This window comes from Canis lupus, chromosome 8 (genome assembly GCF_048164855.1).
Source record: "Canis lupus baileyi chromosome 8, mCanLup2.hap1, whole genome shotgun sequence".
Classification (NCBI taxonomy): domain Eukaryota; kingdom Metazoa; phylum Chordata; class Mammalia; order Carnivora; family Canidae; genus Canis; species Canis lupus.
Genome location: NC_132845.1, coordinates 53,393,395 through 53,417,462, shown reverse-complemented (window position 1 = coordinate 53,417,462; position 24,068 = coordinate 53,393,395). Strand labels below are relative to the sequence as shown.

The 24,068-nt window shown below is 42.8% G+C and overlaps 2 protein-coding genes across 3 annotated transcripts in view; one reads left to right on the top strand and one right to left on the bottom strand.

Annotated features, from left to right (window-relative positions):
- ANKS4B (ankyrin repeat and sterile alpha motif domain containing 4B) overlaps window positions 1–16,058 on the bottom strand; it is a 37,135-nt gene extending 21,077 nt beyond the window's left edge. For both annotated transcript variants that reach the window (XM_072836033.1, XM_072836032.1), the window contains exons 1-4: window positions 15,491–16,058; window positions 12,003–12,193; window positions 3,617–3,774; window positions 19–291 (exon numbers count right to left, since the gene is read on the bottom strand). The gene's annotated coding sequence lies outside the window, so the exon portion shown is untranslated. The remainder of the gene's footprint in view (window positions 1–18; window positions 292–3,616; window positions 3,775–12,002; window positions 12,194–15,490) is intronic.
- On the top strand, window positions 46–12,260 carry ZP2 (zona pellucida glycoprotein 2). The gene is made up of 18 exons (XM_072837687.1): window positions 46–107; window positions 197–285; window positions 1,237–1,320; window positions 1,925–2,019; window positions 3,644–3,796; window positions 4,604–4,645; window positions 4,792–4,950; window positions 5,702–5,798; window positions 5,893–6,074; window positions 6,840–6,966; window positions 7,621–7,808; window positions 7,892–7,983; window positions 8,081–8,205; window positions 8,370–8,559; window positions 9,862–9,997; window positions 10,072–10,168; window positions 10,895–10,978; window positions 12,084–12,260. The coding sequence occupies exons 1-18, from the start codon at window positions 46–48 to the stop codon at window positions 12,227–12,229; spliced, it is 2,148 nt and encodes a 715-aa protein (XP_072693788.1). The 3' UTR covers window positions 12,230–12,260.
- Window positions 16,059–24,068: the final 8,010 nt, after the last annotated feature.

Below are 24,068 nucleotides of genomic sequence, written 5' to 3'. Positions count from 1 at the left end.
AGGCGTCTACCCACCTACCTGGCTGATTTGGTGGTACGTTTGGCCATGGCATGCAAACAGAAAGGAGACAGTGGGAGTCCCTCAAGCTGGTTTAGTGCAGATTGGAGGTGAGTAATCTTGGCAGCAGAGGGAGGGGACACAATGGCCTTATCTGCTGAAATTCATTCCTTCTTAACTCTCCCCAATCCCTTTTCAGCACCTACAGGTCACTTTCTTTATTCTTCATCCTTGTGACTTCAGTGAACTCAGTAGGTGTTATGCAGTTGGTGAATCCCATCTTCCCAGGTATGCCTGTTGGGTGAGGGGAAATGCTCTTAGCCTCTCTTAAACAGGTTGCAACTACAGAGCCAGAAAACCTAATCATGGCTTAGACAATATCCACTCACCCTTTCTTAACTTGATCAAGTCACTAGATTTTTCCATTGCTTACCTATGGCTTGCTATGCTGGCTAAACAGAAGATCTTGTGAAACACCTGTACTACTTTCTACTCCCTCATTACCTCAAGCTCTGTGGTATCCAAAGACCAGCAAAACAGTGCTAAGTGCCCATCTTCAGGAACAGATATTTTCAAACACAAACTCATGCTTAAGGAAAGCATCAACATAATAGACAAAAATTGGAGCTGTTCCTCTTAGAATTTTTCAAACTTTCACCTGAGCAAGAGGATGTAGAGTAGCAGATCATAGGCAGAATTTAGCCTTTAAAAAGCATCCTTGAGCTTATGTAAGGCACTTTTTTGAAGTTTATTTAAGTAATCTCTACATTCAACGTGGAGTTTGAACTCCTAGCCCTAAAATCAAGAGTCTCGCAGGCTCTTCTGACTGAGCCAGCCAGGTGACCCATGTAGGACGTTTTTTAAACTTCAAGTTGGAAAGTCTTTAGACACAACATTTGTTCTCCAGTTCTTTACAGACCTATCATCTCCACCTCCATTAGCCTCACCGTCAAGGTTCTAGTCATATAAGTATGCATGGTTAACCCTATTTTAGGCTTAACTCTGGAAAACTTCAGAAAGCCCCAGGCATTTAATTAATACCTTCCTTATAGTATTTTGCATTGTAGTGATCTTTCTCACGAACCTGTGAGCTACTTGAGAATAGGGGTCAAGCTTTGCCTCTCTCAACTGGTATCCTTCCTTGATGCCTGTTGGAGAGGAGATGCGCCCATACACTTTTTTAGGAATCCTGCCTCCTGTGGTTCAAAGATACTCCCAAATGCTTTCTTTGCTCTCCAGGTACTGTCATTTGCCATGAAAATAAAATGACAGTGGAATTTCCAAGGGATCTTGGCACCAAAAAATGGCATGCATCTGTGGTGGGTAAGTAATGTGTATATTCTTAATCTTGCCTCAAAGCTAGCCCCATTTTTCAGGTGCCACATACTCTGGAACAACTGGCATCCAATTCCCATGATACCACAGGGGTCCCTGATTTGCATGATGTCACCAGGAGTGGGAGACCTTGTTTCCTTAAAAACTCGTCTTCTCTCAGAATCCAATGGGAAATTTTTATTTATTTTATTTTTTTAATAATGAACTTATTTTTAATGGTGTTCAATTTGCCAACATACAGAATAACACCCAGTGCTCATCCCATCAAGTGCCCCCCTCAGTGCCCATCACCCACTCACCCCCACCCCCCGCCCTCCTCCCCTTCCACCACCCCTAGTTCGTTTCCCAGAGTTAGGAGTCTTCATGTTCTGTCTCCCTTTCCGATATTTCCTACCCATTTCTTCTCCAATGGGAAATTTTTAGCTGCAAATTATAGCATCTCTCAAAACTTGGGTCATAACATCCAGATGGGACAATAAAAAACAAAGTGATTTGAAGTAGCTTAGAAATGGATTGGCAGTCTTGACTGTGTTGCTTTGGTTTACTTTGTCACTGAAATGTACTTTTTGGCCATTTTCTCTGGCTTCTGTAGATCCATTTAGTTTTGAATTGTTGAACTGTACTTCTATCCTGGACCCAGAAAAGCTCACCCTGAAGGCCCCATATGAGACCTGTAGCAGGAGAGTGGTAAGTATTTGCTCTGAGGAGTGATTTGGGAAGTAATAACCTAGTAGTTACTACTAGTAACCCTACTACTTAAGGATACAGACCTGAGAGGAGAGCATTTATTCTCAACCAGGGGTGGTGAGTGTTCATGGTGGTGATGGTTGGTTGGTTTTTATCTTTTGTTTTTGTTTTGTCTGCCCAGACGATATTTGGTACTGTTTGGAAACCCTTTGAAGACCTTATTGGCTGTCACAATTGGAGTGGGGGGTTGTCTGTACAAGCTGAGGTTGCTGATAAACAGCCTACATTGCACAGGGTGGTCTCCTTTAACAGGAATTTCAGGCCTGAAAGGCCAGTAATACTGAGGATGAGAAACCCTGAACTTGGGGCCTTGTTGTGAGTCCCAGATTTGCCACTATCTAGTTGTGATCTCTAGCAAGTGAGCTAACCTTTCTAAGCTTTTGCTTGTTCATTAGAATAGGGAAATCATGGTACTCTCTCCACAAGGTATCTAAAGATGAATGATATGATGCAGATGAACTTGGCACAGCACCAAGATACAACAAATGCTCAAAACAAGCTATTTTGATCTGTAACCTCCATGAAAAATGGAAGGCTATTTTGGTGCTGGCAAACAGAACTGCTATGCTATAAAAAACAGGTGTGGGAAAGCAAGCAGCAGCTGAGCAATAGGGTTTTCTCTATTGCCAAGCAACAGTACTGCCTAATCAGAGTTATTGGGACCAGTAAAAGAAACCTCTCAAACGGTTCTCGAGCTTGTAGTAGGCAAAGAACATTTGGGGAATTGAGAAAGTATAGATGTGGTTCATTTAATTGATGATTTAAGTCTGGGGTATATCTTAGAAATCTGCATATGTAACTGGCCACTTGATCGAATTCCACAGTGAAGATCTTCAGTAATTTTTCCTTTCTGAAATAGCCCTTCCCAACTTGTAGAGAGCTTAGAGTTGCTTTCCTTTAAACCAAAGGCCTACAAACTATAACTTATGGATGGCCACATTTAGTCCATGGTGTGCATAAGCATAATGGTCCTTGAGCTAAGAATGGTTAAAGTTTTTTTTTGTTTTGTTTTAGGACTTAAAAAGAAAACATGTGCTAGAAATCATAAATGGCCTAAAAAGCCTAAAATGCTTACTAATACTTTATAGAAAAAGGGTGACTGTTCCTTACTAGAAACAGTTCTCTAAAGCGGGGTAAATACTGGCTTTGCCAAAAACCTGGCTCTGTCCAGCCCTCAGAATAATGGCTGCTACATAAGTTACATAAGTGCTCAGTGCATGTTTGAATGACTTGGGCAGAGGCCCCAGATTAGCCAGAACCATGATATTCAGACAAAGGTAAGTGTCAAGAAGAACTCAAAAAAAAAAAAAAAAAAAAAAAAAGAAAAAAAAATCCTAATTCCTGAAGCTCAAGCAACTATTTGCTGCGAAGACAGGAGTCTTTACTGGGATATCTAAAAGGGCTAGCTATAGTCTCTTGGTATAAGAATCAGGTACCTTTCAGAAACTGTGGTACTGGTAACCTCAAGAGGTTTGCCCCTCAGTTAGGTCCAATGGTATTCTGGGATCACCTTTCCCATGGAGGTCCCCATACTTACTGTTCTTACTATGCCATTTGCACACAGCTTGGCCAGCATCAGATGGCCATCAGACTCACGGACAACAATGCTGCTTCAAGACATAAGGCTTTCATGTATCAGATCAGCTGTCCAGTTATGCAAACAGAAGAAACCCATGAGCATGCAGGATCCACAATCTGCACAAAAGATTCCATGTCTGTGAGTGAAGCAGGCTAACTGCTTCTCATGGTGACTACAGGGGAAATGAGGTGGTTTACACAGCTGGGGTTAGGAACAGGATCAGGATTGCAATCCTATCTTCACTACTAATTTGTTTGTTTTGTTTTTTTTTTGTTTGTTTTTGGGGGGCGGGGGGATGGTTTCTTAACCACACTGAGCCTTATTTCCAAGCCCAAAGTAGGGGACAATGATACCACATTAGGGTGGTGCTGAGAATTAACTGAGAGGGTATATATAGTGCTCAACACATCATACCTGGCAGTAGAAAGGATTCCGCTGGTAACTGCAATCACATTAATAACCATTTGAACAAACTGAGTACTTATCATGTCCCAGGCTCTATGCCAGATAGGATATAGTACAAAAGCAAAACAGCCCAATCACATACTCATGGATATTTATACTCTAACATAACTAAATTTGACAATGGACAAACAAAATACCTTCATACTTTGTTCTAATAATGATAAAACTGCATGGTTTGACCTAATTCTTGACTTCTATGGACAAAGCTTAAAATGTACACCTAAGGATCCAATGTCTCAAAATTGGAAGGATCTTCCAGTTGCCTTTTGGCATCAGAAGTTCAGAGATGAAATTGTCTAAGGGCACAGCTAGTTTTTATGACTGGGCCTGTGCCTCTTCTTATTCCCCACAATCAGACCTCTTGGCATACGAAATACACAGTAGTTGCTCCGGATGTTTTGCACATACTGTCAGGTAGCACGATCTCAGAAACTTTCTTTTCCAAATCAAAGCCTCACATCATGGTTTCGTTTCTTCCAGTTTACCTTTAACATTATTCCTGGCATGGCTGATGAAAATACGGTATGGAAATAACTTTTTCAATTACAGAGCTAAGTAACCTTTTGTTCTATAGTAAAGATGACTTAACTTCAACCCTGATTAAAATAGACAAATAGTCTTGAGGTTAAGGTGAGCACTAGCCCTCTAAATGAAACTTCTGTCTTCAGAATCCCAGTGGTGGGAAATGGATGATGGAGGTTGATGATGCAAAAGCTCAAAATCTGACTCTTCGGGAGGCCTTGATGCAAGGATATAATTTCCTGTTTGATAGCCACAGGCTCAGTGTCCAAGTGTCATTCAATGCCACTGGAGTCACTCACTACATGGTAGGTGTGAATCCTCTTTTACCACCACCCAAGCACAAACCAATATTTCTAAGTCCAAGTGTGATCTCAACCATGTCCTCAAAATTGAGAATAAAATGGATTTAAGAGTATCTTAATGCGTTCCATGTGCTAAGCACTGCACTGAGGACTAAAGATATAAGGGTGAACAAAACAGATCTGTTCTTCCCATAGATGTAGACTGACTCTATAATGTGATAGAGGGTAGTACTAAAATCTTCTGGGAGTCAAGATGCTCTGGCTTAGTTTCCTGTAATACGGTTCTACTGTAGGATTTGGTACTTTTGGAGCCAACAATCAAGACACTAAGTTAAAGGAGTTACTGTGCCAAAGTACTTTAAACAGGTCCTGGCACCTAGGCAAGCACTTAAATGCCAACCATTTTAACGAGAACAGCCCTGTTACACATGGAATATAAATGGAGTGCAGAGTCCTATAAGCATTTTCTCTGAATACTATTACCATAAAAATCAGCTTTTGCTCACCTATGCCTAGAAATCACCTATAGGTTCTAACAGTAGACCATGCTAAATTGCCAGATGTTATGAAATACAACATTCTAAAACTAGAACACCTGATGAGCATTCACTGGACAAAATGCTTAAATTCTACTCCAGCCAAAATAGTGCCCAATACTTGAGTGTTTGCCCTGACGATTCTTTCAGCATTGGTTAGAGATTCAAGTAAACCGAGGTCTTTCAAAAAATGTTTCTCTCCCTACCCCAACCCTCAGCAAGGTAACAGTCACCTCTACACAGTGCCTCTGAAGCTTATACACACATCTCCTGGGCAGAAGATCATCTTAACAACACGAGTACTTTGTATGTCAGGTAAGGTCCTAGGAAAGGGCAACTGCTGTTGTGGAAGACACTATTATGGAAGCTTAAAGCTGATCACGGGCATTGTGTTGGCCACTCCCTCTAGATCCCGTGACCTGTAACGCCACACACATGACCCTCACCATACCAGAGTTTCCTGGGAAACTACAGTCTGTGAGATTTGAAAACACGAACTTTGCTGTAAGCCAGCTGCACAACCATGGGATTGATAAAGAAGAATTAAACGGCTTGAGGTTACACTTCAGCAAATCTCTTCTCAAAATGAACGTACGTTCCTATCATGAACCACTGAGATTTATGGAAGCAGGACTTGAAGCCCAGTCTCTCGGTAACCCTGATATAGCTGATGACTTGTCCATAAATTCTAACTGTCCATATAATGGATTCAAACTCTGGAAGGAAGGCCTCATTTGATCACTTTGCCTAAGTGAAATTTACCCTCAAACACCAAGCCTCTTTAAACCACTGCAAGAGGTTGTGTGTGTGTGTGTTTTGGTTTTGGTTTTCCCTCAGCTCATTGAACTGCTTTTAAGTTGCTAATGATGACCCTCTGACACCCTTTTAAAAACAGGACAGTTTGATCCAAACAAGTGTCCTCAACTGTTCTCACTGAGGCCAGTCTTGACTGAAGCAATTGCCAGGGACACCAGAGAGTAATCTTATGTCAGAGTATGTGTGTTTTGCAATAACATCTGACCACATTTGTAGAGTCCTTTTTACTCAGACCTGGCTTGGCAGAGCACTCAGCTCTTTGGAATTTGATCTGTTAATTCAGGCTTTAGTGTCTAGTACAAAGAGCATGCAGAGCTGGGGATTTCAGGGCATGAGTTTAAAGCAATAAATTTCCTGCCTAGGAAAGCATCCTGATCTGGAGCAAGTGATAGGCTCTCTCTTGTTCTGGTTTAAAGGGAAACCAGATTAATTCTGGAGTGTGCCCTACAGGTATTCAGTGTACTTCCTGCCTGCCTCACTGTGGACTGTTCTGGGCCCCCATGGCTGTGGCTGCTAATTGACATTCTTGTCTCCTTTCAGTCCTCTGAAAAATGCCTACCCTATCAGTTCTACTTAGCATCTCTCAAGCTGACCTTTGCCTTTGAACGGGACACGGTTTCCACAGTGGTTTATCCTGAGTGTGTTTGTGAGCCACCAGTTACTATAGGTAAGAAATCTTTTCTCCTTTATCTCTTGTATATGTGGGAAAACATATAGAAGTTCAGACTCTGTATTGTTTATACTTTGAGGAAACTGATCAGAGCAGAAATCTCGGTGTAGCTGCTATAACAGGGCCACAAGAAGATAATATTTCCAAAATACACATATGGAGAGATCTTACTATAATGAATCCATGTTTAAGTAGTCTGGATATATTCTGCATTATGAGCCTGAGCTCCCCATCTAAATAAGATTGATTCAAATCTGTAACTAGGACTACAAAATTTTAAAAGACTTCCCCCAAATGCCTACAGATTTTTTTCAAGGATGTGAAGTTAGGTATTTCTTGTTCGGTATTGGCTCTGCCCCTATGCTTCTTATTTTCTGACCCATATCCGGTCAAGCTAATGGGAAAAACTAGTTCCTGCATTAATTGACCCCACCTCCACCCCCTCATTTCCCTTCTCCAAACCACTCAGGATTTGAGCCTTGAAACAAGGGATATATTGACACAAGGCATTACACCTGAACCCATAATCTGACCCTCAACTCACTTGAGCCCCTCAGGGTTTTCTCACAGGTCTCCTCATCAACACATGAAGGTTGGTAGATGACCACTAATATGGCAGACCTATTTCTTTAAACTCTTACCACAATCTAGTTACAGGTGACCTGTGTACCCAGGATGGGTTTATGGATGTCAAGGTCTACAGCCACCAAACAAAACCAGCTCTAAACTTGGATACCCTCAGAGTGGGAGACTCCTCCTGCCAACCTACTTTCAAGGCTCCATCACAAGGGTTGACACTGTTTCACATCCCCCTAAATGGATGTGGAACAAGACTTAAGGTAAGTGCCAGCAGAATGAGAAGTGTTCAGACTAGATTGTAAAACCACTGGTCACCCACTTCTAACCTTTCTCTAATCTTAAGTTCAAAGGTGACACAGTCATCTATGAAAATGAAATACATGCTCTCTGGACAGATCTCCCTCCAAGCACAATTTCCAGAGATAGTGAATTCAGGTGTGATACAACTGCTACTTTTTAAGCTCCACATTAAATGAAAGCAGTCTTCTAAACTAAAATTCTTCATACTACTTTGCCCCTCCCCTCGTTACAGAATGACTGTGAAGTGCCATTACAGCAGAGATGACCTGCTGATAAATACCAATGTCCAAAGTCTTCCTCCTCCCGTGGCCTCAGTGAGGCCTGGTCCACTTGCCTTAATCCTGCAAACCTACCCAGGTGAGACATCACAACCTAAGAAATCCTACTTAAATACTTTTAGAGAAATCTTTCCTAACTTGAATTTTCTGATGCTGCCACACTAATGGAACAGTAGTGATGCCTTAGCTCCCACTACAACCATCAACCACTTGAGTACTGAGGAGGTTTCCATTCCATTTCAGATAAATCCTATTTGCGACCCTATGGGGATAAGGAGTATCCTGTGGTGAGATACCTCCGCCAACCAATTTACCTGGAAGTGAAAGTCCTAAATAGGGCTGACCCCAACATCAAGCTGGTCTTAGATGATTGCTGGGCAACACCCACCATGGACCCAGCCTCACTCCCCCAGTGGAATATTGTCATGGATGGGTAGGTATTCTCTATCCATAAGGTAACTCTCAGTTAATAAAAAATAAGTGAAGGAACACCTGGCTGGCTCCGTTGGTAGAATATGCAACTCTTAATCTCTGGGTTCTGAGTTCGAGCCCCATGTTGGGTGTAGAGATCACTTAAAATCTTTTAAAGATTTAGTCATGAGAGACACACAGAGGCAGAGACATGGGCAGAGGGAGAAGCAGGCTCCCCACAGGGAGCCTGATGCAGGACTCGATTCTGGGATCCCGGGATCATGCCCTGAGCCAAAGGCAGACACTCAACCGCTGAGCCACCCAGGTGTCCCCACTTAAAAAGTCTTTAAAAAGTATTGCCAGTGAAGAGAAGATAAAACCCTCTTGGGTTTCAGAAGAGCACTAGTCACAAAGGCCCTGATCTTTGTCTGTGTTCATTAGTAACCAATCCTTGGTCCAATAGCATGACTCATGCTTTCCTCTTACCCTTGAATCTAAAAGAATCAGATCCTCCCCCAAGGATGTCTGGCCCTAAGACTCTTTATGTGGAGAGAAAAGATGTCCAGTTCCTATTCTACAATGTTCCAGGCACGGTGCTATATATGCCACATGCACTATTTGAACCTCATCACTCTGTACAAGACAATAGGCACCTGACTTCATGAAGAAACCCAAGCTTGCTGCTTAATAAATTGCCCAAAGTAATTGGTAAATGGTGGCATTTGAATGCCTATCTAACTATGGCCTGCATAACATAATGCTCTGAAGTTATGACTATATACACTCACAAATTGGTGTTTGTCCTCTGAGCTCTGCCTTCAGGGGCCTGAACCTGGAAAACCTTATACTATCCTCTCCCTTGCTAAGCTCTTAAACTCCAGGTACATTCCTGTCCCAGGACTACACGTAGTCCCTCCTAACACAATTTTCTGTATACGTATAGGTACCATCATAGAGCTAAAATAGCAGGAGTTATCTACCTTTGTCACTGACCTTTACGAACTGCCTAGACATAACTGGTACTCACATTAGTAGGAAGAATTAAGTCAGTGACATCAAGAACTCCTATAAAACTTGTAGCTCTTTATGGGTGTAGCTGGCAAACAAATAGGTACTTAAATCCTATAGGTTAGAAAAACAACTAGCATGTACAACTGACGACTTTTTTTGATAGACCACATCAGAAAGCATACTAATTAAAAGATAAAGGTAGAAGGTAGAACAATTCTGAAGGTATTTGAATATGTGGCTGTATCTGGGCAAATATTGAGTTAAACTTTGGGGGAAATGTGGCTGATGTTCTTCCCTGGTATATGCCTCCTAGCTGTGAATACAATCTGGACAACTACAGAACGACCTTCCATCCAGTTGGCTCCTCTGTGACCTACCCTACTCACTATCAGAGGTTTGATGTGAAGACCTTTGCCTTTATATCAGAGGCCCAAGTGCTTTCTAGCCTGGTAAGCGATTAAGTCACCTGGGACTGTTTGATTGTGAGTGCATCAGTTCCACTTAACTCTTCTTCTATCTCCAGGTCTACTTCCACTGCACCGCATTAATCTGCAATCGACTGTCTCCTGACTCCCCTCTGTGTTCTGTGACTTGCCCTGTATCATCCAGGCACAGGCGAGGTAAAAATTTCAAGTCCTCCTTACCATGAGTCCTTAAAGCAAGCATTATCCTTTCACAATTGGAAACCTCAAGAATAAGGGCTCTGGGGTGCCTGGCTGACTCAGTCAAGATATGATTCTTGATCTCAGGGTTGTGGGTTTGAACCCCATGTGGGTACAGAGTTCACAGAAGTTTGTTTTTCTAAGTAAAGTCTTCACTGGGACTCTTAATTCCAAGAAACCTTCTCATCCCAGTCTGCCCTAGTCCTATAAGGCTGAAATGGCAAGTTCCTGATGATGGGCAAGTTTGGTTTTTTTTTTTTTTAATTTTTATTTATTTATGATAGTCACACACACAGAGAGAGAGAGAGAGGCAGAGACACAGGCAGAGGGAGAAGCAGGCTCCATGCACCGGGAGCCCAACGTGGGATTCGATCCCGGGTCTCCAGGATCACGCCCTGGGCCAAAGGCAGGCGCCAAACCGCTGCGCCACGCAGGGATCCCGGCAAGTTTGGTTTTGCACATGGACTGGAGCCTGATCTTTCACAGACGTGACTCTCCAAAGTTACTATTCTAGATTCTAGGTGGACTGAGAAATTAATCTTCAGATATTGTTTCTCCTGCAAAGGTTGGGAAAACCCATATAGAGCAGGGGACTCCATGCCAATGTGCTCTAAGAAGTCCATTGACACACCTTTACTAGTCATTATTCCAGAGGGTCAGACACAAACGGTTTTCTATCTCCAGCCACAGGCAGTACTGAAGAAGAGAAGATGATAGTAAGTCTCCCGGGACCCATCCTCCTGTTGGCAGACAGCTCTTCACTCAGAGGTATAGTTTTAAAGCCTAGGGCACTGCCTGGACTCAAGTTCTTAGTTTTATGTTAAGTTTAACTATGCATAAATACATGTTTATGGTAATCCAAAGTAATAAAGACTAAGTCTCTCTTCCTAGCCATACCTTTGTTAACTCTCCTATGTACTTTTCCAAAAATCACCCTTAAAAAAAAAAAAATCTCTTAATGCAAGTAGAATTATCATATATCCTACCTACTTATAACTTTTTAAACTTGTTTTAACCACTTTATCTGTTTGGAGAGCTACCTCCCTGCTAACAGCTATATAGAATCCCATCCACGTGGCTCTGTCTCAGCCATGGTCCTCATTCGTGGATATCTAGATTACTTCCAGTTTTGTCACTAATGCTGCAATACAATCCTTTTAAATATTTGCCTACTACACCAATTTGGGATACCCATTTGTTTGTTTGGGTTTTTTGTTTGTTTTGGTCTTGGCCCAAATTGGAGGGGGCAAGGAGAAAGAATCTCAAGTAGACTTCAGCTGAGCATGGAGCCTAACTTGGGACTCCAAATAGAAGACCCTGAGATTACAGCCTGAGCCAAAATCAAGAGTCGGATGCTTAACTGACTGTACCACCCAGGCATCCTCAGGATATCTTTCTAGAAGTGAAACTATTAGGTCAGAAGGCATGTGACTTAACATTGCCAAACTTTAGTCTGTACTAGATTCTATTTCTGTTAATATCCCATATTTTCATCCCAGAACATCTTAATTTGAGGCCTACAATTTTAAAGTAAGCTGTATTAAATCCCTAAAAACCTGCAAGAAATCATGCCCTTAGAACCATCTCTACTAGTGCCATAACGTTAGTTAAATAGGCTGGAACAGTAAGGTTCTTTCCAGGTGTCAGCTCATCTGTTTTAGATTAATAAAAGTGAGTAGGAAGTGGGAACAGCCACGGGAGCAGAGAGCAGGATGTTGGCTCAAAGAGTAAGCCTATATATATATACCCCGTTATAAGTTACCCAAATGAGTCCTTTGAACCTTAATCTTACCTCTCTGGGGAGCCTCAAGGCTTCAACTTAAGATCATTTAAATCAAAAGTCCTAAGACTTTAATGTCTGCTTCCTTCCTAGATGGTGTGGACTCAAAAGGGCACAGGGCTGCTGGATATGTTGCTTTTAAAACTGTAGTGGCTGTGGCTGCCTTAGCAGGCCTTGTGGCTGCTCTAGGTCTCATCATCTACCTGCGTAAGAAAAGAACCATGGTGTTAAATCACTAAGGATTTTCAAATAAAGTGTTTGTTAAAGTAAGCTGCTTGCTTGTACCTCATTAAACTTCGATGGAGTTCAAGGATTGTTTCTTGCTGTCACACTTGAAGAGGGAATATAGAACCTTTCCACAATCCTGATGGGCTTTGGCTGTGTAACATGAATAAGGAAATTGAGGACTTAATTGCTTCCTGTTAAGCTTTTTCTGACCCCGCTGCCAAAACTGGCAGTGCCAGAAAATTCAACCAGCAGTGGGTCTTAGCTACAGCCCAGCTCTGGGGATGCCTTTAGGTAACTTTAGTCTTCTACCCTCCATTCATATATGCAAGGTGCAGAGACAAGAAGTCACCCTTAGTCATTGGCAGGATTTCCTTTCCCTAGAAGGGCAGGGTAACCAGGTGTTCCCAAGGAATTAATCTAGTGTTCTGCTTCAATTTTCCCTAACTCAAATTACTCTTTGAAAGAAACTTCCCCTGAGAACTTGAGGTATTCACTTACATTCTTCCTTGTACTCCTCATGCAATCTGAGACCAGTTATCTCCCTTAGGGCATGGAAAAGAATATAAGGTTCTAGTTTTCTTAGGGACAGTTAAAACATTCCCAGTCTCATTATGACTCCACAGCTATACACCAGCCGTTTAGCTGAGCCTGGAGAGCTGCTTTCCCACTACCTACACTTGATTATTCCCTCCACTTGAGACTTTTCCCTGAGGGTCCCCCATCTTCTGCTATGCTGTAATTGTATTGAAAGAACCAGTGTTTGCTTCACACTGTAACTCTAACAGACTATCTTCAAGATAACTAATACAGAAAATAACTTGCTTGTATCCTTCAAATAGAAAACGGCTGGCTCTAAACCAGAAACTTTCCTAGGAAAAGTCTTAAAGCTTTCAAATACCTATACATGGCTGGGAGGTTAAAACAGTCTTCAGTGTTCTTCAGTCTTCAACCCTCAACTGTTCGTAGTCTATATTCTGGCTTTTTAAAAACCTTCTTGAGGAAAGAATATTATATATGAATAGTGGATTCTTTTTCTTCCAATATACCTTTTTCATTCTACATCCTTTCATTAGATTTACGTGGTAGAACTTAGCGGCAATGAGGGGAAGGAAACCACTCACATTGTGTGAAAGATCTGGTCTTTCTACAACGATAAAAGTCAAAGCTTCTAGACTGTAATAGTAGTCAAAAGTTCAAGTTATCTCATCAAAGCCATTATTTGGCTATTGCTTTACAAGGGAATATCATTTGCTAATGATAAAAAGTCTTGGAGTCAAGCTCTTCTGTGGTGGTCAAGTTAGTGTTACACATCACAACTAGAAACCTGGTAGTGGACTTGTTAAACCTTGTTTAACCTTGTTAAACCTGTGCTGGACTTGTTAAAATGGCATTTAAAAGTTAGCCATTTGGGATGCCTGGATGGCTCAGCGGTTTAGCATCTGCCTTCGGCTCAGGGCATGATCCTGGGGTCCTCTCTCTCTCCCTTTCTGTGCCTCTCATGAATAAATAAAATATTTAAGAAGTTGGCCACTTAAGCTTCCTGATCCACTGTGGTAGGCCGAATAATGGCAACCCCAACAGATCCATATCCTATCCCCAAGAATCTGAATATTATCTCTATAGTCCCAAATGGACTTTGCAGATGCGGCTAAGGACCTTGACAAGGGGAATATTATCCACTAAGGCCCGATCACATGGGTCCTTATAAAAAGGACAGAAGGATCAGAGTCAGAAGTCCCAATGGAAGCAGAAATCAGAGTGCTATGGGCCACAAGCCACAGAATATGGTCAGCCTCTATTAGCTGGGGATGGCAAGGAAATGGATCTCCCCTAAAGCCCCAAGGAACATAGCCCTGCTGCCCCATTTGGGACTTCTGAATTCCAGAGTTATAAAATAACCTGTGTTTTAAGCCACTAAGTTTGTATTAATTTGTTCCAACAACAATAGGAAATAATCTCTAATCAGTCCCTACTGACAACACTTTGATAGAGATGCACACATTTTACACAGAAGAGCAACTTAAGCCCTAGGGTAGCTTGTCCAAGATCTATCTTGAGGATGGAGCTGGAGCTTCTCATCTCTAAGTTGTTCTGTTTGTGTAGTGTCATAGGTCAGGATCAAAGTGACCTGGCCTCCAGGCTGCCCCCACAGCAGGCATGGTTCTGATGTTTGCCACAAATGCTACGGCAGAACTGAGAGAAAAGCTAAGCTAGCTGTGGAGCAGCTGCTGGGATGAACACTTGTTGCCATGGTAGCCTGGCACAGGTACAAGGAGTGATTGACTAAAGTCATGTTCTTAACTGCTGAAGGTACACATCCTACTGTACATGGGGGAGGCAGCCTCACTGTGTGGAAAGAGTGAGTGTTGGATAAAGCTATGTGCTAGAAGAGATATTCTTAATCAGGCATACATATTTTGAAAAATATGTCATGTCCTGACCCCACCTACTAAACTAGAATCTTTGGAGGGGGATTTAACATGTTTAGGCTCTGTGGGAGGCCAAAGAATGGCCCCAAAATATCTATGTCCTAATCTCAAAAACCTGTGAAGATTACCTTCCATGGGAAGAGGGACTTTGCATACATGATTAATTTAAAAGTCCTGAATGGGGAGATTATCTGGATTATACAGGTAGGCCCTAACTGCAATCACAGGGATCCCTATAAGAGAAAGGGTGAGATCTGACCACAGAAACAATAAGGCAATGTGACAATGGCAGCAGGAACTGGAGTGATGCAGTGTGAGGCCAAAGGAGGGGCTACCAGCTAAGGAAAACATAGACACCAGAACCTAAAGGAGTCCAGAAAAAGGACTCTCCCCTTGAGCCTCCAGAAGCAACCAGCCTCACTGGCACCTTGACTTTAGCCCAGTGAAACTGATTGCAAACTTTTGATCCCCAGAATAAATCAGTCATTTTTAAGCCACTGAGCTTGTGGTAGTTTGTTATAGCAGCAAGAGGAAACTGATACAAGCTCCTCCAGTGATTCAGACATACACCCCTGGGTAAGAATCACTGTATTAGACAAAGGCAGAGGCCCGCAAACTTAGTCACAGACAATGTGTTACAAACAGACATTGTTGCTTATACACAGGAACTAAGAACAAGGGAGCAGTTTATTGTTTCAAGGACTTGGTGGATTCAAGTTGCAACCAGCTTCATTTCTAACCCATAGAATATTCTGGTGGAATTGAGGAATTACTGAGAACACAAGTCCATCCTGAGATGAGAATTGAAGTTGGAAGCCACTGAAGTACCAGAATGTGGATTACCTTTGATGGCGGTCACTACTATGCCTATAAGCAGAGAATCCATGGAGTTAGCATTGCTTCTCGCTTGAAGGAGGTGGTGCATGAAGTGGGAAGCTACCTCACTGTGGACAGGACAGGGGGGCAGCAGAAGGTAGAACATGCAGTGCCTGGCATATCCACACTCTTGATCAGAGCAGCTTCCACCTGCTGAGTCAATGGACTCCAGTGGACTCCAGTGTGTGGGTTGGATTATTTAGGTAGTTTAAGTACTGCTTCTTCTCTTGAGAGTAGATGTCCTGCCAGAGATTAGAGTTCCAGCTAACTTCTCCATGGCCCTGACCTTGGATCATACAACATTCAACGAACCTTGCTTTGTGAGTAAACGCAACTAAAACACTCAGTGCACCAGGACTGATGGTGTAGAGTAGGCTGCTGAATCAAAAAGACTTTTCTTCCCCCTTTCTTCTCCTGTGATATTGTGATTTACAGTAAAAAATAGATATTTGGTCTTTGAGCCATCTAGCACACAGCTCCTAAAACCCTGGGAATTTCTGAAGTGTTGGAGCAATTAAGGAGCCTTTTGTTACATTATTAAAGAACTTTGGGAAACCACCAGATAACCTAGGGGAGGGGGCTGGTTGCCAGGGAAACCAATCTTGAATAGAGGGTAGGAACTTTCAGTCTCACTCCCTTGACTTCTAGGACTTGGCCAGTGACTTAACCAATCACTCCTACATAATGAAGCTTCCATTAAAACCCAAAAGCAGAGGGTTCAGAGAGCTTCCAGTTTGGAAAACACAGGGAGATTTGGGGAGAGTGGTGCTTTCAGAAAGGATGTGGAAGTTCCTTGTCCTTTCACCATCCCTATCCATTTCTTCCATCGGGCAGTTCCCGAGTTACATCCTTTAATAATAAACCAGTGATCTAGTAAGCACACTATTTCTCTGAGTTCTGTGAGACACTCTAGTAACTCTAGCAAATCAAACCCAAGGAGGGTTTGTAGCCAGACCGTCAGAAGCACAGGTAACCACCTGGACTTGTGACTGGCAACCGAAGCTGGGTGGGTTGGGTGAGGACAGTCTTATAGGACTGAAATCTTAACCTGTGGGATGTGATGCTATCTCCAGGTAGATAGTGACAGAATTGATTTGAATTGTTGGACACCGAGATGGTGCCAGAGAATTTCTTGGTGTGGGGAAATCCCCATACACATTGGAATTGGATCCCAAAATCCTCGTTCTCTCCCATCCCCATCTTCCCTAATAAAAGAACTTGGACTCTGTTCTGGAATGGCACAGTATATCCCTAGGGATATACCCTGATTGGGCTAAATAATCCAGATTAAAACTCAATCCCTTTGCAGACCAGCTACCAGCAGGCATATGGTTCTGTTCAATGAAATTGAAAGGGGTATTAGAAAGGGGGTATCTGTCTTTTTCTTGTTTTTTTTAAAAAAGAAAAAAAGCATGTAAGTCTAGATCCTTTTCTTTCTGCTTGTGGATGTGGTTGTGTGACACTGTGATTCTTTGAGCTGTGGCAGCCATTTTGTGACCATGTGGAAACAAGCCTAATGATGCTATTTGAGAATGATGAGAGTAAAACATGGAAAACCTAGATTCCTAATTACTTTATTGTGCTTCCTGAATCAACCCTGAAATCACTTGCATCTTGCTAAAAAGAAAACCACAGGCCCCCAAAGGGAGTAACTCATACAAGGCCAATTCATCAAACCAGAGCTTAATACTTAATCTAACTGCAATTAGATTAAGTATTTCCCCCAGAAATGAAGTCTTAACTGATCAGTCAGGACTTTTCTAGTCAGCATCAATGAGGTAATCTGTCACATGGGCCCTCTCCCTTCCCCAAAGAAAGATGAGGTCATCTGTGTAATACTTCCAGCGCTTCCCACTAAGGGAAAGTGACTTTGCCTAAAACAATATTTTCTTTTGCTAATAACTTCTTTGCCCCACCCTCCTTCCTATAAAAACCTTCAATTTTGTACAACTCCTCAGAGCTCCCCTCTACTTGCTAGATGGAATTCATGACTCACTTCATAAAACCAATTAGATCCTCAAGTTTACTCAGTTGTAATTTTGTTCTTTAACAATCCTTCATGTTTAGTGAGATGCTAAAGATTCCTATTTTTAAGGGCGGCAGTTTGTTTCTTGTAGGTAAAAACATTCAAAATGATTCAGGATTAAAGAAGCTTTATTTTTTTGGAGAACGATTATGGCTATAATCTGCATCTATAAGAACATACCAAATTATTTGTAAGATTTCTTTTAGATTAATAGCAAAATTTGTATAAACCACAAATAAGATCACCTTCTGTTAACAAATTTATTTTGCTTTGGCTCCCTCAAGGCACAAGAGGGCCAGAATCTTGTGGTGTTCATCTCTGAATTCCCACTGGTCCTGAAGGGAGGGAAGATGATTTGACCAAAAATATAATACAAAGAAGCTTGATTATGTGAAAATTAGTAATGGGAAACCTGGCTAAAATGGAGTCAGGAGGTTTTGGCAGGGGGAGCATTTGTGCCCTACCACTCCAAATCAACTGCAGACCCAAGAGGAAGAGACTGACTTAACTGTGAACATAGATACCACTCTACTCCTCCAGCCCAAGGAAGAGCTGCTTTCCTCATTCCCCACCCTCCACCCGGCCACAGCTCAGCCAATGAGAAGCTACTAACTACACTTTCAACTCCCACTTTCCTCTAATGGACTTTCAGCTCATAACAGCCTTCTTAACTTACCCTTTCTTTTCTCAAAAAAGCAAGCCTTGGTGTGCCTGGGTGGCAGCAGTCAGTTCAACGAGGGACTCTTGGTTTCAGTTCACGCTATGATCTTAGGGTCCTGAGATGGAGCCTCTTGTGAGGCTCCACTCTCAACACGAAGAGTGCTTGAGACTCCACTCTCAACACGAAGAGTGCTTGAGATTCTCTCTCCCTCTGCCCCTCCTGTGAGTGTGCACTCTCTCTATATATAAAATAAATCTTTAAAAAAATAAGTAAATAGGGGTGCTGGGGTGGCTCAGTCAGTTAAGCATCTGCCTTTGGCTCGGGTCATGATCCTAGGGTCCTGGGATCCAGCCCCACATTAGGGTCCTTGCTCGGGGAGGAGTCTGCTTCTTTTTCTCCCTCTGCCCCATCCCACCTGCTCCTTGCTATCTCTCTAAGATAATTTTTTAAATGAACAAATATAAATAAATAAATAAATAAATAAATAAATAAATAAATAAATAAGCAAGCAAGCAAGCAAGCCTCTCCTTTGTTCCCTGGATTTACCTACACTTCTGCCACAGCTTGGTCATCCCAGATTGCAATTCTCTTTTATTCCCAAACACACACATCTTTTGCTGGTAAGATAACTGGCAGCATCTATTTTTAGCATTTCAGAGCAGACCTATGTAGTTTCTTTCCTTCCATACCTAGGGATGGATGCTCCCCGCCTCCCCTTAGTTCCTTTAGGGTCAGAGGAGCAAGGAAGATGCTGTGAAGCAAGCACTGGCTGCAGGAAACATGGCTTCGAGCCCTGGCACTGTGGGCTTACAGTGTCTGTGGGTAAAGCACTTGCCCCTCTCTGGCCTCAGGTGTGCCATCTTTAGAAGCAGAGGATTGTGTGATCTGTGGAAGGCTTCACCTGGGAGCTTCTAAGCAATGCAGAAGCTTTGGTCCTGCTCCAGATCTAAGGACTCAGAATCTGCCTTTTAGCAGGACCCCTTGTACAGATGCATTTAAGTTTAAGAATCTAAACTTTCAAAAAAAATAATAATCTAAAGTTTCTTCCGTCCTCAGTGCCAGTCTTTGCTGAGCCTGCTTCAGATTGCTGGACATGAGCTCCCTCTTCTGGCTCAAAAGTTAAACACTTTCTTTAGGAAACATTTCTGTTCCATTTCCACCTGCTGGGTTTTTGTTTTGGTTTTTGCTTTTTGGTTTTGGTTTTGGTTTTGTTGTTTGTTTTTTTAGGATTTCAAATGCAGCTTGAAGCTCCAGCACCTATATAGGGGCATAAGGTCTCCGAGAGCATGTATATGGGGCCTTGAATCTCCTCCCAAGTATTGGAAAATCAAGACACCCACTGCCAGGAGTGAGAGGTGCCCTTTCTAACCTAAATGGCTCTCGATTCCCGACTGCCAAGTGGTCCACCTTCCCCATGTCTCATCCTTGTCACTTCTGCTTTAACAAAAAAGTAGTGAGAGAGGAACAAACAGAGCCCAAGCTGGCAGCCAATGATGGCATGCCCGCAGCTTAGTCACTAGCCAGTTCTGAGACCTTTGACAAATGATTTACCCATTGACCCAGTTTCCTCCTCTGCTAGTAGAGGAGTCTGGTAGGAAGATGGAACACAGCAAAATTGCTGTGAAAGGTCAAAAATGGTAATGAGAATGAAAGATGTGAAAACCTGACATACTTCACAAATGTGAAGGTTTTTCCCTGATGCCCTTAGTACAACTGGCTGACGTGGCGGATTCCAGCCTCATCCCAGACCAATAGCTCTGCTATTGCTTGGCCTAACACTCTTCATTATCGTTTGTCTACATCAAGATTTCTCAACCTTGGCACTGACATTTGGTCCCAGATGTTTCTTTTTGTAAGGGGCTGTCATGTGCATTGTAGGATGGTTAGCAGCATCCCTGGCCTCAGCCCACCATATGCCAGCAGCACCCCTTCTCCCAAACACACATACAGTCATGACAATCAAATAATGTCTCTACATGCTGCCAAATGTCCTGAGATACAGGCTCTATATCCAGGACTTCATGTTTTTTCTAGTCAATGGAAAATGTTCAGGGGTTTCTATATATCAGGTTCTAGGCTACCCAAAGTGAATCTGCAGACATTGTTTTCATCCCCAGAGCACTGGTGGAGAAGGGGGCAGGTAGGGAGGGTAGGAGGAAGGATAAGTAAACATAAGAGAACAGCAGCAAAACAAGAGACGATTCAGTTGAGCAAGGGTATAATTGTTCCACTGTGTTGTAGCACTTTTAATCTAGAGATCACTTGCCTCAGTCTCCCAAAGACTCCGAGTGACTGAGGAAGTCAATGCACAGAGAGGTTGTCACTTGCCACCATGACTTTTCCACAAGGGCTGTAAGTATAAAGAGAGTACACATAGCAAGACATGACTTCATAGCTCATATGAACCTTGAGCTGGGTTGTAGAAGGTACAAATGTTTTGAAATGGGAGGTTTGGAAGGGGGATGCTCCAATATCACTGATTTTCAACTTTTCTGCCACACCTGATGGATAACATCCACCATAACAACATACCCAAAAGGCATACCTGGTTTATATGTAATCCTCATACCTTCTCCCCAGGAAGGCAAAAAAATAACTTCAATAGGGGATCCCTGGGTGGCTCAGTGGTTTAGCGCCTGCCTTCGGCCCAGGGCGTGATCCTGGAGACCCGGATCGAGTCCCTCATTGGGCTCCCTGCGTGGAGCCTGCTTCCCCCTCTGCCTGTGTCTCTGCCTCTCTCTCTCTCTCTGTGTGTGTCTCTTATGAATAAATTAAAAAATCTTAAAAAAAATAACTTCAATTTATTGTCACAACTCTTACTAATCACTCGGGATGTGTGTGCATGTGTGTGTGTGTGCATGCACGCACATGCATACCTATATAAATCACTCCAACATGTATATTCACACAGGCACATGGTGTTTTGGGGGTTGCCATGGCATAGGTAAGAGAATTCTACATCCTCTCTTTACCCCCCTCTCTAGCTCCACCTTTTCTCTCCTGCGCAAGGAAACACAGCAAAACCTACGTGAAAGTACTCTAATTTATCCTCAACCCTCTTGTGATAACTCACATGCCTTTGCCAGAATGTTGCAACTTCTGGGCTAAATCTCCTGTTCTTTTGTTTTTTAAAGACTTCGTTATTTTTTAAGTAGTCCCTACATCCAATGTGGGACTCAAACTCACAACCCCGAGATCCACAGTGGCATGCTCTCCTGAGTTAGCCAGACACCCCTGAATCTCCTGTTCTATGCAGAGCAGACAACAGAAGCCACACATAGGTAGTAGTTGAAATGGTACTTCTCCTTTAAAGCTATCTATCTATCTATCTATCTATCTATCTATCTATCTATCTATCTATCTGACAGAGTACAAGCTGGGGGAGCCCCAGGCAGAGGCAGAGGGAGAAGCAGGCTCCCACCCTGAGCAAGGAGCCCAACGTGGGGCTTAATCCCAGGACCCCGGGATCATGACCTGAGCTGAAGGCAGATGCCCAACTGACTGAGCCACGCAGGAGCTCTGAAATGGTACTTCTGTGGGGACGACTCTTGGGGCAGCCAACCATTCACATTCCATTTCATGAAACTGGCCATCCCTGGAGTTATTTGACACAGCAGCAAAGGTTATGGGTACTGCTACAGACAGTATATATTAGGGCATATATTAGGGCATTATATATTAGGGCCAAATTTCAGAAGGCCTCAAAGGCAGGTGGAGGAGTTGACATTGAACCGCATGCTGGGTACAAGGGTGGATTTGGCAGTCAGGCAAACTAGGCTTGAATCTCCCTTGTTTCTGTGTGCACTTGACAACTTAGCCTCTCAATCTTCCAGCTTCTTCATCTCTAAAATGGGTGGGAGTGAGGACTGGCTAAAAATGTGTATTGGTTTGTAGAGGGTTTAAGATAGTGCCCAACACATGGCAAAAGCAGACACCTAGGCAGATAAATTAACGTTCCAGCTGTGTGAAGTCACAGCTTCCATGCTCCAAGGATAAATTACCTTTCCAAATGAGCCACACATTGAACTATGCCTAAAAGGCAAGCCACCTTTTGAATAATCAGTGAGTCCTAACATTCCACCAGGCGTGGCTAACAAGAGGCCTTTTACTCATTCCATTCCACTGTTTTAAAGGACGGTGTGTGGTGCGTTTTGACAACTATGCTTTATAGGCTTATTCTGCGGCAAGCGCTCTGCTAGGTTCTGTACGTTATTTTACTTTGTTTGATCAGCAAAGGCCTTGGGCTCCAGGCAACGTGATAATTTGAATTGCAAAGCCATGATTTAAGTGCCATGTTTCTTGGCAGAATTCGTGAGTCAGTTCTGCTTCTAAACCTTAGTCTCACTTCTAAAATCCCGAGGCTAATGGATATTAAAAAAATGAGAAGCCAGCAGGGGCAGCTTGTGATGGGTCTTACCCAAGTATAGTGGGAAAGCACCTTGCATGTTGCAGGGTTTGAAGCAAGGATGTTTATGAAATCCAAAATATGTTTTAAAACCATCTCTTGGCTACTTCTAGGAATGCATTCCATAAAATGGCTATGTAAAGCTCTCAGCATGGAAAATACTTCCAAATCTCGTATCCCCAGCCCAGGCTTACACTCTAAGCCAACTGCCTACTTCACACATCCTATTGGTGTTAAAAAGGCATATCTGACTTAACACAGGCAAAGACTTTTGAATATTCATCCATCCCCCATTTCAGAAAATAGTGTATCTACCCATTGGCTCAAGTTAAAAAAATTTAGGTGCCATCCTGTTACCCTTTCCTTCATCACCCACATGCCATCCATCACCAAATGCTGCTAGCTCTCCAAATGAGGAATATCTCCATCACCCCCATCCCGGTGTGGTGCCACAACCATCCTCTGCAGACCTAACTGGCCTTCATCTCCTGATCCATTGGCCACGGAGTTATCTTTAAAAACCAAGTCTGATTATGTCCCTCTAAAATGCATTGTCTTCCCTTTGCTCTTTGGTGTAAATTTCTTACTCTGTGGGGCCCTGCATGATGGGCTCCCGTCTCTTTTTCATCTACTCATTGCTTACCAGGCCCAGCCACACTGACATCATTTCTTTTCCAATCTTTGGGTCTCTGTGTCCCTGTGCTCCCTGCTTGGAATACCCACCCCCAGCTCTTGGCATGGCAGTAACTTCTCAATCTTTGGTTCAGAGAAGAGATCCTTGTTTGCTGTGACAAAAGTGGCCTCCCCTGGCTATTTATCGCCCTTTTACTTTCTTTGATATGCTTATCACAATCCAATATTTTGTTTACTTGTTGTAGCAGGTAGACCGTGGTAGGGGAAGCCCATGATTCTGACCTCTAGTATACATGCCTTTGTGTGATCCTTCCTCTCAAGTGTGGCTAAGACCTGTGATTGCTTCTAACCCACAGAATATGGTGGAAGTGACAAGATATATGGGATTACATATACATGATTATACTACATAAGAAAGTAATGTCTGCCTTGCTAAGAGAATTTCTCTCTCGGTGGCTTTAAAGATGCAAGCTGCCAAATGTGGGGTGCCACAAAGCCTACAAGGAACTGGATGCTGCCAATGACCATGTGGGCTTGGATGTGGATCCCTCCCCAGTTGAGCCTCAAATGAAAACCCAGCCCCAGCAATACAGCACTTGTAGTCTTGAAAGGACCCAACTAAGCCAGGACTCCTCACACACTAAAAATGTGACATAACATATGTTAAGTCTATAGTTTGTGGTAAACTGTTATACAGCAACAGTTAATAGACTTCTTAAGTGATTCTTGTGTTAGAAAATAAACTTCAGGAGGCCAGGGACCTTTTCATTTTTTCATTACTACCCAGCTGGGAGGTAGCATAGACGGATGAGAGCAAACA